The sequence below is a fragment of the Lipophrys pholis genome, assembly GCF_963383615.2.
Source record: "Lipophrys pholis genome assembly, chromosome: 23".
Classification (NCBI taxonomy): Eukaryota; Metazoa; Chordata; class Actinopteri; order Blenniiformes; family Blenniidae; genus Lipophrys; species Lipophrys pholis.
The window spans coordinates 8414095-8429363 of NC_137645.1; the positions used below are offsets into that span (position 1 = coordinate 8414095).

The 15269-nt window shown below is 46.7% G+C and overlaps 1 protein-coding gene across 1 annotated transcript; it reads right to left on the bottom strand.

Annotated features, from left to right (window-relative positions):
* Positions 1–260: 260 nt before the first annotated feature.
* On the bottom strand, positions 261–13890 carry igfbp2a (insulin-like growth factor binding protein 2a). The gene is made up of 4 exons (XM_080492591.1): positions 13473–13890; positions 3175–3356; positions 1719–1859; positions 261–906 (listed from the first exon to the last, which is right to left on the bottom strand). Exons 1-4 carry the CDS (start codon positions 13864–13866, stop codon positions 748–750), a joined length of 876 nt encoding a protein of 291 aa, XP_080348717.1. The 5' UTR covers positions 13867–13890; the 3' UTR covers positions 261–747.
* Positions 13891–15269: the final 1379 nt, after the last annotated feature.

Here is a 15269-nt window from a genome sequence, read left to right on the forward strand (position 1 = left end):
TACCTCATTAATCAGACATTTACTGAAGTGTCGGGCCATATATGTGAACTATCACGACGTCTATAGAGCGTGGATCATCTGCATATTGTGCAACAGGCTTTTATTGTGTAGTGCACGAGATGTGCTGCAATAAAAAAAAATGTCCCGATGTATGCGTGCATAGAAAAACATAACGATCAGTCATGCGCTAACATGCAGGACGCAAATGAAAAAAATAAAAATAAAACAACAACAACAAAAAAAAGAAAACGCACACAAAGCGAATGTTGTATGTCTTTAATGGCGTCATCTTCTCATTCGGGGTCGCCGCGAGCGTTTTAACGCACACTACTGCCAACGCGTGTTATCTTTTAGTACTTTTAAAGCCAGGCGGAGAGTTTTAGTATCTGCAAGCTCGAGCACGAAAACACCGACAAAACATCAAACGCATTGGAAGATTTCCATTTTCTTCTTCTTCTTCTTCTTCTTCTTCTTCTTCTTCTTCTTCTTCCGGGAGGAGTAGAGTACGAAACACTGACAACGACGCGACCGGAAGCCTCCAGCTGACACGCGCCTACGCGTTCTATCCTTTTCTGAACTCGAGACACTTAATACACAGATAGACGACGTATAGCTTATACATTGTGCTTGACAGTTTGGTTTTGTTTTTTTTTGTTGTTTTTTTTTTGGTTTTGTGTGTGTGTGTGTGTGTGTGTGTGTGTGTGTGTGTGTGTGTGTGTGTGTGTGTGTGTGTGTGTGTGTGTGTCTCTAGATCTGTTCTGTTTCGGGGAGCTCCAGCTCCAGCTCGCTGAGGTACTGGCTGCAGTTGGGGTCGCCCCTCACGGTGGGGGCGGCGGGGATGGGGCGACCGGTGTGGGGGTCCACGCACCAGCACTCCCCCCTCTGGCCGTGGAGAGACATCTTGCACTGAAACGCACAGAATTTATTTTTTATTTTTTTTAAATGGACAATTAAACACTGTTAGCTGCAGAAAGGTGAGTTTTTCATCATTTTTATTTGGATTTTTACATTTAATGATGCAAATATAACGAAAAATTGACTTCAATTTGCATTATAGGAGCATATAAGAGCATAAATATGCAAAACAGCTGATGAATTGTGACATATTTCGCCCTAATAATTCACGTCTGTCTGTCTGACTCAGTAAAATATGTTTAAAATGAACATTTTAACCCTTAGATTCTGCTTAACGACACTTCTATATCCGTCTCTGTCGCAAACCCGCGATACCAATCGACTGATCACAGGTTTTTCAACATTCAAGTTCTAAAGAAATACAGATAAATCGGATGTACCTCACATTTAAAGATAGAAAATAGAGTCATCTGAATCTAAATATATGTGAAATGTAAAAAAGTGACTCAAAATTGAAGGAAATTTGACTTTTTCCATCATTTACTCTGATTTTTGCAAATAACTTAAATATATAATTCATGTTTGTCTGTTTTTAAAAGTAAAATATGTGTAAAATAAGCATTTTAACCCAAATATTCTCTTTAAGGATCTTTACAAACGCCGTGACACAATAAACAATTCACATAAATGAGATTTACCTTACATTTAAAGATAGAAAAGAGAGTCATTTCACCATGAAATGTGTTATTTACATAAAAAATAAATACAATATATGTGATTTACCAGCCTTATCAGGGGCATGTTTAAAGGTTTACAGGAGTTTTTATGCATTATATTTGAAGAGAAATGCATGTTAAAGGCACCTGTTTGAGGTTATACTGCCCCCTCTTGTCGCAGTTGGGGATGTGCAGGGCGTACAGGTCCTCCAGGGGACCGCGGTTATCTCGGAAGGGCATCTTGGAGATCCGCTCCAGGACCTGGTCCAGCTCCTGCTGGCACTGAGTCTTTTGAGAAAAAAAATTAAAAAATAAAATAAATAAATGGATAAACAGTCAGTGGCACCGGAAACACAACCGTCTTCCAGAATACTTGTTTTTAAAAGCTGTTTAGAGCGAAGCACTTTAAAATGTGATTGTTTGTGGGGGGGGTATTTTCCATGGAAAAATAGCACGGTTGGGAATGTTCTGGGGTCATCGGAGGAGTTTGAGGTCAGTGGGTGAAGAATTCAATGGAAAACAGGTAAAACAAAAGTCATGTCTTTGTCACTTTTTCACCAGTAGGTGGCGACACAGCACTGGTTTTTATCTGAAGGAGATCAACAGTGAAACACCTGCTGCATGCTTTAAAGCTCATAAACCAGCCGTGCTACAGGCTAATGCTAATACTCGTACTGGTACTTGGTATCGACAAGTAGGTGCAGGTTAGTACTCGTATCAGTACTCGGTATCGGCAAGTAGTTGCAGGTTAGTACTCGTATCAGTACTCGGTTTCGACAAATAGGTAAAGGTTAGTACTGATATTAGTACTCAGTATCAACAAGTAGCCAAAAGCCAGTACTCGTAATGCTACTCTGTATCGACAAGTAGCTGAAGGTTAGTACTCATATCGATACTCAGTATCAGCAAGTTGCTAAAGGTTTTTATGAGTATCAGTACTCGGTATCAGCAAGTAGGCAAAGGTTAGTACTCATACAGGTACTCGGTATTGGCAAGTAGGTAAAGGTTAGTACTCTTATCGGTACTCGGTATCGACAACTTGTTCAAGGTTAGTACTTGTATCGGTACTCTGTATTGCCAAGTGGCTAAAGGTCAGTACTCGTATCAGTACTCTGTATTGGCAAGTAGCTAATGGTTAGTATTTGTATCAGTACTCGGTATCGGCAAGTTGTGAAAAGTTTGTACTCTTTTTGATACTCGGTATCGACAAGTAGCTCAAGGTTAGTACTCGTATCAGTAATCTAATTGTCAAGTAGCTAAAGGTTAGTATTTGTATCGGTACTCGGTATCGGCAAGTTGCGAAAGGTCAGAACTCTGATCGGTACTTGGTATCGACAAGTAGCTAAAGGTTAGTACTCGTATCGGTACTCGTATTGTCAAGTAGCTAAAGGTTAGTACTCATATCAGTACTCTGTATTGGCAAGTTGCGAAAGGTTAGTATTTGTGTCAGTACTCGGTGTCGACCTTCTCACTGTGAGGCAGGGGTACAAACCACTACCCCACCGATCCGCCCTCGAAGGCCGATATTAAATCATCACTTTTTCCCGATAATGCTCATGAAGTCCAAAGCTCAGCCACCATGAGCCTTCGCCCTCCGCCTCACCTGTTTGGGTCGAGTGGGCTTCACCTCCTCCACCTTGTTGGTCTTCATCTTGGTCTTCATCTCCTGGCGGTGCTGGCGCACGGCGCTCTCCTTGGGGCCCAGCCAGGCCGTCTCCTTGCTGGGCTTCCGGATGGGCGGGATCTCGCTCACGTCCTGCTCGGGCGGCAGCTCCACGACCTCAGCTGGAGAGGAGAACACAGGACGCTGTAAGCATTGAGACAGGGAGAGGGAGGACATTCTGGTGGACATTCTGGTTGGATTGTTATAACGGTGACCGTCAAAATAAAAGCACCAAGTCCCTGGAGTTTATGAACTCAGTCATGACACTCCACGGTGGTGGAGCCGGAGCATCCTCAGAAAGTTGCGTTTCCAAGGGGATAGAGGCACAGCGTTTTCCCCCAAAAATTCCCCCCCCCCCCACATTTCCACAAGAACTGAGTGGGAATGTTTTCAAAAAGTTGTTGCATTTTTCCCAGTTTTTATGGCGACGGATCATTTTTAAAACGTTGCCCTCTCTTCGGATATGGTGTCAGACACTTCTAAAAATGTTGTGTTGTACTTGTTTCCACGGGTGGTCTCACAAAGTTGTCCCCCATATGTACAATGATCAAGACGGAGAGTTTTAAAAAAAAATTGCGCTACCATGGAGATGGAGCGATTTCAAAAAGTTTTATTCTTCCCCATTTCCACAAAAACGGAGTTGGACCATCTTCAAAAGGTTGCCTCTTCCCTCGTTTTAACGGAAACGCAGTCCGAGCGTTTTCAAAAAGTTGTCTTTTCCTCAGATATGGTGTCAGACCATTTTCAAAATGTTGTGTTTTCCTCGTTTCCATGGAAACGCAGTCGGGGTGGTCTCAAAATGTTGCATTCCCCCCCCCCCCCCCCCCCATTTCAACAGAGACGGACGGTTTTCAAAAAGTTGCTCTGTGGCGCCGAAGACCGTCGCTGTGTAGGATAACCTTTAGCTTTTAGGGGGTGAAGATGGTGACAGACATGGCCTATTTTTTTTCAAAAAGCAACGATCTTGGTGCTCTAATAGGTTTTTAAATGATAGGTGGAACCTTCAGTCTGAGCTGCTGCTCCCTATTTTTTTCTGTCTGCGTTTATGAAAAGAAATAAATAAAAAAAAATTCTAATTTATTCCAGTTATGTGTTGTGTCTTTTCCGTTCCTAAGAACAATGCGAGGAAAAACAACGACAAACGTGTCCAAACCCACTGAAAGGAAATTGGCACAATGGAGTGAGTCACCAGAAATCCTTTTCCTTTCTCGTTTAGCGGAACCGCACGTTAACGAGCCTGCGGGCTCCGACGGAACCGGCCGGACTCGAGTCGCGGTCAGGTTTCCGTGGTAACGGTTGGGTTTTTCATCAGCAGATGTTAAACGTGTTGATAAATGCCGATGTTGAGCAGACATGTCATGCGTTCCGCTTCGCTTTCACCGATGAATTTGACCTAAATTACAAACAATCTGCAGGAGTCAACATTTTGGGCAAAAAAAAAAAAAAGGACCTATTTCAAGTCTTAGAGAAATGCTGAGTAGACATTTTCACAGTTGTGAAAAGTCAAAAAGTGATTGTTTTTAAGTTTGAATCTCAATTGAAAATAATCTTTCTGAATTGGGTGTTCTGATTCACTCTCAACTCGAGTATTGTGAGAAATCCGCAACGCTATATGCTACATGCTACATGCTAAAGAGTTTCAGGGCTCACACACCTGCGATGCGACATGCTACATGCTAAAGACCTTCAGGGCTCAAACACCAGCAATGCTTTATGCTACATGCTAAAGACTTTCAGGGCTCACACACCAGCGATGCTACAGGCTAAACAGTTTCAGAGCTCACACCCCGGCAATGCTACATGCTACATGCTAAAGACTTTCAGGGCTCACACATCAGCAATGCTACATGCTACATGCTAAAGACTTTCAGGGCTCACACATCAGCAACGCTACATGCTACATGCTAAAGACTTTCAGGGCTCACACATCAGCAACCCTAAATGCTACATGCTAAAGACTTTCAGGGCTCAAACCAGCGATGCTACATGCAAACCCTAACCCCAAAGCGCGGCCATCTTTGAACCGGTCTCCCAGTGCGACGTACAACCAAAGACCAACGATTTCGCCCACGATTCTCTCAAGATTGCAATCTTTCGTCTGAGATGGCCGAAAATTGAAGCACGTAGCGGCTTTTAGCGGCTTCATAATATCCTAAACAGGACGTGTTTTCGGCCCTGTCCACACGACATCGCCGTTTCATGTAACCGCATCCTTTTTTTGGCCAATAGAAAATGGCGTTGTTTTGAGAACTCCAGTCCCGGCATTCATGGTGTCACGTGGAAGAAGGAGAAGAAGGAAAAAAAAAAAAAAAAAAGGGATCGTTTCAGCTCTTCCATACATGTACCCGTCCCTCGTTGCACGACAACAAAGGAAAACGCTGGTATTTAAAAGGTCGGCGTGCTGTCATGTCTCGCGTCAGGGTGCGTGTTTGGGAACCGCATGTGAGCAACGGGGTCTTATAGCGTGAACAGAAAGACATGTGCAACCGCTGTGAAGGGAGCTCGTGTGCATGCACGTCGGCAAAAACATGTGCGCGACCAAAACGGCCTGGGTCTCGAACCGAGGCCCTCACGGACCAATCGAGACGCGTCGTTCCAGCCCGTGCAAAAACCTTGCATTTCCACCAGCGGTGGTTCTGCAAGGCAACGGTTCCCTGCAGGCGGTTTTGATTTACTCTCTCTCTCTCTCTCTCTCTCTCTCTCTCTCTCTCTCTCTCTCTCTCTCTGTCTCTGTCTCTGTCTCTGTCTCTCGCTCTGTCTCTCGCTCTCGGCTCGGTCTTGTCCGGGCAGATGGAGGCGAGCAATGTAAGAGGCCATCAGGTTCAACCTAACTTGTTGTCTCTGACAACAGAGCATAACTTCGGGGTTGATAGTTGACAGGGGAGGGAGTGGAAGAGGAGCGACTCTCCAAACAAGCAAATGGGGCGGGGGGGGGGGGGGGGGGAGTTACGCAAAGCACTTTTGCGAATCTCGTCTCTTTGGAGCCGGTCGAGCGAATGAATGAAAGTCGGTTGTGGGCTTCCCCGGCTGCCCCCTTAGCGAGAGGTGAAAAAAATTTGGGGACAGAATACGATTACAAAAGGCCGAGGAGAGAACGGGAGGAAGAGAAAGAAAAAAAAAAAAGAAAAGAAAAGGAAATTCCAAAACGGAGCAATAACAAGGTGCTGGCGCCTTCTGCCATCAGATAGATGTGGTGTTGTTGGACTTCGGCTCCCCCTACGACGCTCCGCTGTGCGCTCCCCGGCCGTCCCTTTGAAGGCGCCGCGCACGGGGGCAAAAGTCAAATGAAATCAGGTGTGTGCGTGTGTGTGTGTGTGTGTGTGTGTGTGTGTGTGTGTGTGTGTGTGTGTGTGTGTGTGTGTGTGTGTGTGTGCTCGCGCACGGGACACACATCGGCAGTCTTTTGTTTTGCCGTCTTACATAATCCTCCACCGCGGCAAAGAAATACCGCCGGTGGTGGGGGGGGGGGGGGGGCTGAGATGCGCACACATGAATGCACAAGGTACGACGGTGATCGTCCTACACAGAGGGGTCGAGGTCGAGAGGGGGGGGGGGGGGGCGCCAGACCTCGGCGGTACAACCAGAGCGGTGGGCTGGGGATCAGCAGTATCAACAGAGCGGCAGGCCGACCGTCCGGTCTACTGCCTGAATTAATCCCCGAACAACGGCGGCGAGAGGCGTTCTCGATCTCGATCTGGATCCGCGGCGAATTCCCAGATGGCACATGGGCCAGAAGTCGTCCGAATGGCAGACTTGGAAACGGCTGTGGCCAGTGGAAAGGGAACGATCCGGACGTGTCGGTAGAGTTCCGTTCCCATGGAGATAGAGTTGGAGCATTTTCAGAAAGTTGCGTTTCCCCCGTTTCCATGGAGACAGAGTCAGAGCATTTTCAAAGAGTGGCATTTTTGCCCACTTTGACGGCGATGGAGTCTGAGCGTTTTCATAAAGTTGCATATCCCCCAATTTACATGGAGACAGAGATGGGGTGTTTTCAAAAAGTTGCGTTTCTGCCCGTTCACACGACGGAGTTGGAACGTTTTAAAAAACTTTGCGTTTTCAGTGACTCCGAGCATCTTCGTCGTGTACGCACCCAAGAAACACTCCAAAAAGTTTTCTCCCAAAATGTGAAGTTCATTTAAAAAAAAAAAAAAAAAAGACTTTTTACGTACGTCTCCTTAAAATAAAAGGAACACGTCTTTATCGGCCACTCATTAAAATGGACGATTTCAAACGTCACTACTGTTTCCTTATGTGCCCATATATTTCAAAATAAAATGTCTGATGAAGATCGCAACTATTTCACAATTTATAGCTTAAGCTTTGTATAAATGGAGTTTATTGTGAAATTGTTGGTAAAAAATTATCAATGATGAAATATAGTGTCCCGGTTTTAAAAAATGTGGTGGTTTTCCAGGAGAAAAGTACAATATTTATGTAAATTGTATAAATCTGACATCAGCAACACCATATTAGGCTTCGAAAACAAATGAGCCGATTCGGGTTGAACTGTTTTTGGGATTCTTCAAAAAAAAAAAAACATCGACGACAATCGCAAAGTCGTCAACAGAAGCCCGCGCCGTCCGACGGCCGCTCGGCACACGCCAGTGAAACGATAAGGAGGAAAACTTCCTTCTGGGTTCTGTGAAAAACATTTACCCCCAAACTGAACTCCGTCAGTAATGACATAATTGACCTCTTTGCAGAATCACTGCGGTCCAGAATCCATTAACAGGCCCGGCGGGACTCTTTACCTTGAAGCGCCGACCGAGCGGAGAGCAGATCTGTTTACCTTGCAGGCTCTTTGGCTCGCAACAGCCACCTGAAAGCGCTGCTTTTTAAAAAAAAAATATATATACAGGCTCTGGCACGTACGTCCACAGAGCAGGCAGCTGGCTGGTTAACGGCGCTGCTGGGTGACACGTGACACGTCGATCCCGCAGAGCGCCGACTCAGATAAACGAGAATACCACTTCGACTGTCGTGACGTTTTTGCCGTCGACGTCGCCTTGAACCCTCCAGAGGGGGTCGGAAAGCTCGCAGGTGTTGGCGCCGACAGGAAATGGAACGGAACCAGTTTTTCTTGAACTTGGTGAACCTTCTATCGGGAATACCTCTCCAGAATTTCTTGCAAGATTGACAGCCGCGAAACAGAAACTGTGACCGGTATTGTCGTTTTCGACGAGTCTTCGGAGCAAGAGTGTCGAACGCAAAGACCGTCGGCCGGCCAGAGGCTCCAACAGAGGGTCCAACAGAGGCTCCAACTGAGGCTCCAATAGAGGCTCCAACAGAGGCTCCAACTGAGGCTCCAACAGAGGCTCCAACTGAGGCTCCAACTGAGGCTCCAACAGAGGGTCCAACAGAGGCTCCAACTGAGGCTCCAACAGAGGCTCCAACTGAGGCTCCAACAGAGGCTCCAACAGAGGGTCCAACAGAGGCTCCAATCCGGCCGAACCACCGAGGAAATGGTTAAAAACTTTGCGGATTTTGATTTCGGAACAAATTTCCTAAGAGTAGCGGAAGCAACGCAACACCCGCTGCAGTTCCTCGGACCGAGAGTCAATCGGATCTGATCGCAGTTACGGGCTGAGAAGCTCGCGACAACGTTGCTCGGTCATTCTTGACGCCAACTGTTTGGTTTTTGTGAGCACATCAACGTTTTCACCAAAGTGTACCCTTTTGAAGTCCGGGCAACCGCCAACTTATTGGCCAAAGGCCGACTGGGCTGCCACCAATCGACGGCGTCAACATCGCCTACGTACCGCGACGTATTGTAGCGCCATGCCAATGCAGATAGAAACCCAAGAACGTCCAACCCGTCTACCGTCCCCCGAGAGTCGGTATCGGACAGTGTTTGTCTCAAGCCACCCCCCCCCCCCCCACCCCCCCCCCCCCCCTATCTACCCCCCCACCCCCCCGTCCCCGAACAGAACGAAGCCTGGGGAGTTATTCTGGATCTCAATAGGCACGAGGAGATTCTTGGCACGGATATGCGTGAAGTTGACCCCTCGAAAGGGTGGTGGGGGTGGGGGGGGCACAAAGACCCATTTTTGGCGGCTGTGGATTATCTCTGAGCTATTTCAGTCCCGCAGGCTCAGTCTGTACCGCCACTCCTACCCCACCCCACCCCCGCTGCAGGTACACAGGAATGCCCCTTGTTAGCTAACAATGTTATTTCGACCGAATTTTGCCCCCCCCCACCCACCCCACCCCACCCCACCCCCCCCACACCTCATTTTCCCCCACATTTAAAACAATATTGGAGCAGCAAAACGTCAAGTCTCCCTTTTCTCACCCCCCGAAATGTTGAGTCTGGAGGAGAATTAACACTCGCGGATTAATAAACAATTAGGACTATATCTAACGCTGGAGCGACGGGTACTGTTGTTTCTGTCGCGCTCTATGTAAGCGGGGAACCTGGCCTCTGTCTGGGTTTTCATAATTCGCCTCGGTTCCCGTCGGAGGTCACGTAACGTCCGCGGTGAGTCCTGTCAAAACAACTAAGCGTCCGTCCGATCTGATTAAAAAGGGGGAACCTTTATTTGGGCCCAGGTTTCTGTGGGAACTGACTATCGAGTGATAGTGTACATAAACGGAGGGGGCGGCGGGAAAAAAAACGGCTCAGCCCGTTTTATTTGAAATCTCATTGAAGCTCTAAAGTGAGTCGTTTCAAGTCCGTCAAACGAGTCGTATTATTTTAGGACGGTGTTTCACTTCGGCGCCATCGCAACGACGGTGAGTCGGGCCGAGCAAAGACCGCTAGAACCGACACCACCGTGCCGCTTTTCCTTTGTTCAGGCGCCGTTTATGCGACAGTGTTTTCGAGTGAAAACGCTTAAATCTTCCTCGCATTTTGTGCGTCGGGCACACGACAGCGGTGCTCGGAGCCACTGAAAACGCAACTTTTTGAAAATGCTGAGATTCCATTCAAAAGGAAAAGAAGGGAAAAGGCAACTTTTCGAAAACAGGTGACTCCTTTTCTGTGGAAAACACAACTTTTCAAAAACGACTCCATCTTCGATGAAACCGATCTAAATGCAACTTTTCGGAAACAGTCCAACTACATCTTCATGGAAACATGGGGAAATGCAACTTTTAAAAACTGCCCCAACTCAGTCTCCATAAAAACATAACCTTAGAAACGGGGGGGGGGGGGGGGGGGGGGGACGCAACTTTTTGAAAATGCTGCAACTCCCGTCACTGTAGAAATGCTGGAAACTTATTGAAAACATTCCAAAAGCGTGTCAAACCCCGGAAAACACAACTTCTCTGTAACGCTGGTGGTAAATTGTTCTGCACATGCTCAGTCGATGGACAATAACAGCAATGGCGCCCTCTAAAGTCTGTTTGATCATTGGACAGTTTCATTGAAAGCGTTCCAAAAAGTTTTTGGAAGTCTTTTTCGATTTTAGACAAAATCTTTTCATTGTTTCATTGTTTGATTGCTGCATTTCTTTACGTTTTAAAGAGCTTTTGGACAAAAGTAAGCATAGCATTAAAAATGAAGTGTTGAAATGATTGAAAAAGAGACACGGAGAGTTCAAAAACATCCACATGAAGCAGCTGCAATGCTTCATCCTCTGATTCTTTGCCCAGATGTCAGATCTGAGTAATAGCTACCACCGCACCGCTAAATACAACCACATAAGTACTGCTTTCTAATAAGTTATTTTCTCTTTCCAATCACTTGAATCCTCGAGTAGATTTAGGCTTGCAATCATTTTCCAGAAGCTCCTGTGAGGGATGGACTGGTGAGGTAGTTTTAAACAGAGAGAAGCAGAAGGGATGGCATCTACTGAGCATGTGCAGAACCACGAGTTACCGCGGCCGAGATGCAGGTGCAGCTTTACCCTCGTCACCGCGGAGATGGAGCTCAAGGGTTTCCACAAAGTTGTGTTTTCCCTCGTTAACACGACGTCGGAGCGTTTTTGAAAACGTCCACCTTGGGAGGCAATTTCAAAAAGTTGTGTTTTCCTCCATTTGATGGCGGTGGAGTCGGATCATTTTCAAACAGTTGCTTTTTTTCCCCAATTTCCGTGGAGATGGAGTGTTTTCAAAAAATTGTGTTTTCCCCCATTTTGACGGGGATGAACTCGGAGGGTTTTTCGAAAAGATAAATTTCAGGAAAGTTGCGTTTTCCTATTTTTACAGAGACGGAATGTTTTCAAAAAGTTGCGTTTTCCCCAATTTCCATGTAGACAGACTGTTTTTAAAAAGTTGCATTTCCCCCCTATTTTGACAGAGGCGGACTCAGAGGGATTTCGAAATGATGTGTTTCAGAAAAGTTGCGTTTTCCCCATTTTCACGGATATTGAGAATTTCCCGTCTTGGGAATCATTCTGACAAAGTTGCATTTTAAACCGGATCCAAGAAAATAGAATCAGAGCCTTTAAAAAAAGTTGCATTTTCCCCTCTCTCTATGGAAACTGAGCATTTTCGAAAAGTTCCATCTCAGGAACCATTCTGAAAAAGCTACATTTTCCCCCATTTGCAAGGAGATGGAATCGGAGCCTTTTCAAAAAGTTGAGTTTTCTCCTGTTTCCACCGAAACTGATGGTTTTTTGAAAAGTTTCCTCTTGGGAACCATTTTCGAAGAGTTGCGTTTTCCACTTTTTCCATGGAAACGAAACATTTTCGAAAAGTTTCGTTGAGGGAACCGTTCTTGAAAAGGTTGCGTTTCCCCGTTTCCAAGACGATGGAGTCGGAGCCTTTTTTTTTTTTTTTTTTTTTTTTTTAAGCTTTTTCCCCAGTTTCCATGGAAACGGAGCATTTTCGAAAAAAGTTCCATCATGGCAACCGTTCTCAGGAAGTTGCTCTTCCAATTCCGAGCGCCGCTGTCGTGTGAACCGACGCCCGGAGCGCGACGAAAACTTTCCGCAGTTTTCGCTTGAGAACGTCGCCGCATTAAAGGGCAACGGCCGTCGTACGATTCGTCGCCGCGACGACGCGCCGTCATGTAATTGCCCCGCCTTTTTTCCGGAAACCACGCCACCTTATCCCGCGCTCCTCCCTTGAACCCGCAGGACCAAACACGGCCTGCGGAGAAACAAAGCGGCGTCCCGCGAGATCGCTCCCCACACAAGCCTTTACACGATCCGCCCGGCGTATCTGAGGCCTCCGGCGCTCAAACTGTTATCGTCTATAATTAAGGAATTAGCGCGGCTGATCGGTAAATCCCGCGTGTGTCAGGAGGGATTTTCGTCAGGAGTCTCTCGGCGTGCCAGAATAAACACGCGGGGGATTCTGAGTGGGGCGCACACCCAGTGGACACTCGTCGACGGGATTGTTGTTGTTTCTAATGAGGCTGTTTTTGCTTTTCTTCTTCTTCTTCTTCTTCTTCTTCGTCTTCTTCTGCGCTGTGACCCCTTTAAACGCGAACCACATTGTGGATCCTCCTCGTGCGCAAAACCTAAAGTCCACGTGTCTAATCAGTGCAACATTGACACACACACACACACACTCTTCTGTCAACATGTCGATACGAACCACGTTCTGGGAATTATTTTTTTTTTTTTAAAAGCAGCACACCTGATTAAAAAAAAAAACCACAAAAAAACATTCAAGTTGATTGTGAATTACAAAACAAAATTCATGTTCTGGAAAAACAAATCTGTTAGGGTCTCCTAAATAAATATTTGTTTACATGAATACTGGATATATTTGCGTAAATGTCGACTGGATTTCACCGATGAGCGTCAAACACGTTTTAGTTTGGCGGTAAAACGGTGTAATAACCCCATAATGACCTTTCAAATTTCAAATTTAAGGTTTTTCTTGATTAAAAAAAAAAGGTGCACTTTTTCACAATTGGGGACCGAAAACGACTCAACGTGAAGCCATTTTTTTTTTCAATGACGCAAAATACAGTGGACAAATTTTGAAGGCCTAGTTTTGGCCCACGGGCCTTATGTTTGTTACCATTTTTTTTATTTTTTTTTTTTAATTATTGATTTGACAGATTGAATTCTTTCGAATCGACTTCTTTTTTGTTTCTTGGGGATGTTGGAGGAGGGTGGGGGTGGTAGGGGTGGTGGGGGTGTTTTGGGACCAGCCAGCTGTTTGGAGCGCTGCTGCTGCTGCTGCTGCTGCAGCTGCACCATCAGCCACAGATCTGGCGCGATGCATTTCTTAAATGGATGCTTGCAGAGGGAATAAACCATCCAGTCTAGACATAGTCATTAATAATTGATAGTTAAAAAAAAAAAAAAAAAAAAAAGAAAGAAGAAGAAGAACCGACTGACCGCTGCTCTGCTCCCGGTGCTCCTGGCTGTGCGTGCTCGTCTCGGGCTCCACTTTGCGCCGGCACTGGCCCTGGCCCTGCACCAGTTGCTCCAGGGGAAGCTCGGAGTCGGGCGTCGGGTAGCAGCGCAGCCCGGTGGCGCAGCGCGGCGTGTACACGCCGCACGCCTCGACCTCTTGCCGGGCGCACACGGGGCAGCAGCCGCAGCCCGGCTCGCGCACGATCTCCGCGCACGCCTCGGTGGCCTTGGCGCAGAGCGCCTGGCGCTCGGCGGTGCAGCCCGGGCAGCGGAACACCATCTCGGCGAGCGACGCGCCGGCCAGCGACGCGCAGAGGAGCAGCAGGGAGCAGGAGGCGTACGGCAGCGGCGGCATTGTTCGCAGCTTTTTGGGCATTATAGAAGGCGATTCCCCCAAGTGGGGAGGAAGAAAGAAAGAAGAAGAAAAAAAAAAAAAAAAAAAAGGGGGAAGAGATGTGAACAGGTGAAGCTCCGGGGGCTGGGAGATCTGCTGGGTCCTACAAATTCCCAGATTTTGCGCTCTGGGGCCACAGAAAAGCGCACAGATTCACTTTGCATCACTTTTTTCTTTAATAATAAAAAATAAAATTATTATATCACCTAAAGCTGTAAAATAGGACATTTAGATGAATTTTAGAACAGCAATGTCATGAAAATATGGGATTTATTTCTTACAGCGCCAAATACAACGAATGCTCACGACATCGTTTTTTAAGTGTTTCTGCCGTTGTCGTGGAAACGGACATCCTTTTCAAAAGGTTGCCAATGCGGATGCGAAACTCCTCTGGACGGAGAATACAAACGCGACGCGTTTTCACTTGTAACACGTGCACGCTGAGAACAATGTGCTATTAATGTGTATTAACAGTGGGAGAACACGGACATTCTATTTCCCTCGTTGCCATGGGCCATGGAGTTGGAGCCTTTTTCCAAAGGTTCCGCCTTGGGAGCCGTTTTCAAAAACTTGTGTTTCCATGGAGACATAGTTAGAATTAATTTTTTAAAAAGTCTACCCCTGTTTGTTCGGCAAGTGTTCACAAAAAGTTGCATTTTTACCACGTTTCCTTGGAGACGGTGTAAAAACGCATTGGAGCATTTTAGAAAAGTTGCGTTTTCCCTGGTTTTCACAGCGATGGCATCAAAACGTTTTTGAAAAGTTACATTTTACCCCACCTCCTCAGAGATGGAGTTCGAGCTTCCTTTTTTTTTTTTTTTTTCGAAAACTTTTTTCCCCTGTTCCCATAGAGCACGGAGCTTTTTTTTAAAAAGTAGGATTTCCCTCTGTTGCTATGGTGACGGAGCTTTTTCAAAAAGCAAAGCTCCATACTGTGGCCTGTTTGTTGATATCCCCGTCGGCCCAGAGGGCATCAACAAACAAGACGAAACGCGGGGAGCGTTCCCGGCACGGTGGCGGGGCGACGTCCGTTTTTAAAACCGCCGGCTGTGTGTAACCGCCGTACAGTAACGCCACTGCAAACGTACGCGGCGAATGTTTCTCATCGATCGGCCTTGAGGCGTCTCGTCTCCCGACAAACTCCCATTGCAGACGACTAATCGCTGTTTATCCAAGGGCTCGGAAATAGAACTGGCAACTTTGGGCTGGTGGGGTAGGGGGGGGGTGGTAAAGAAAGTCCGGCATTTTATGAATTTTGCGTCGACCAATCTAATAAGGCCCAACGGCATTTGCCCGATGTGTGCAGAGTAATCCCCCACCAAGGTCAGTTGCTTTAATCACCCCCCCCACCACACACTCCACCACCCCACCACCCCCCTCCCTCG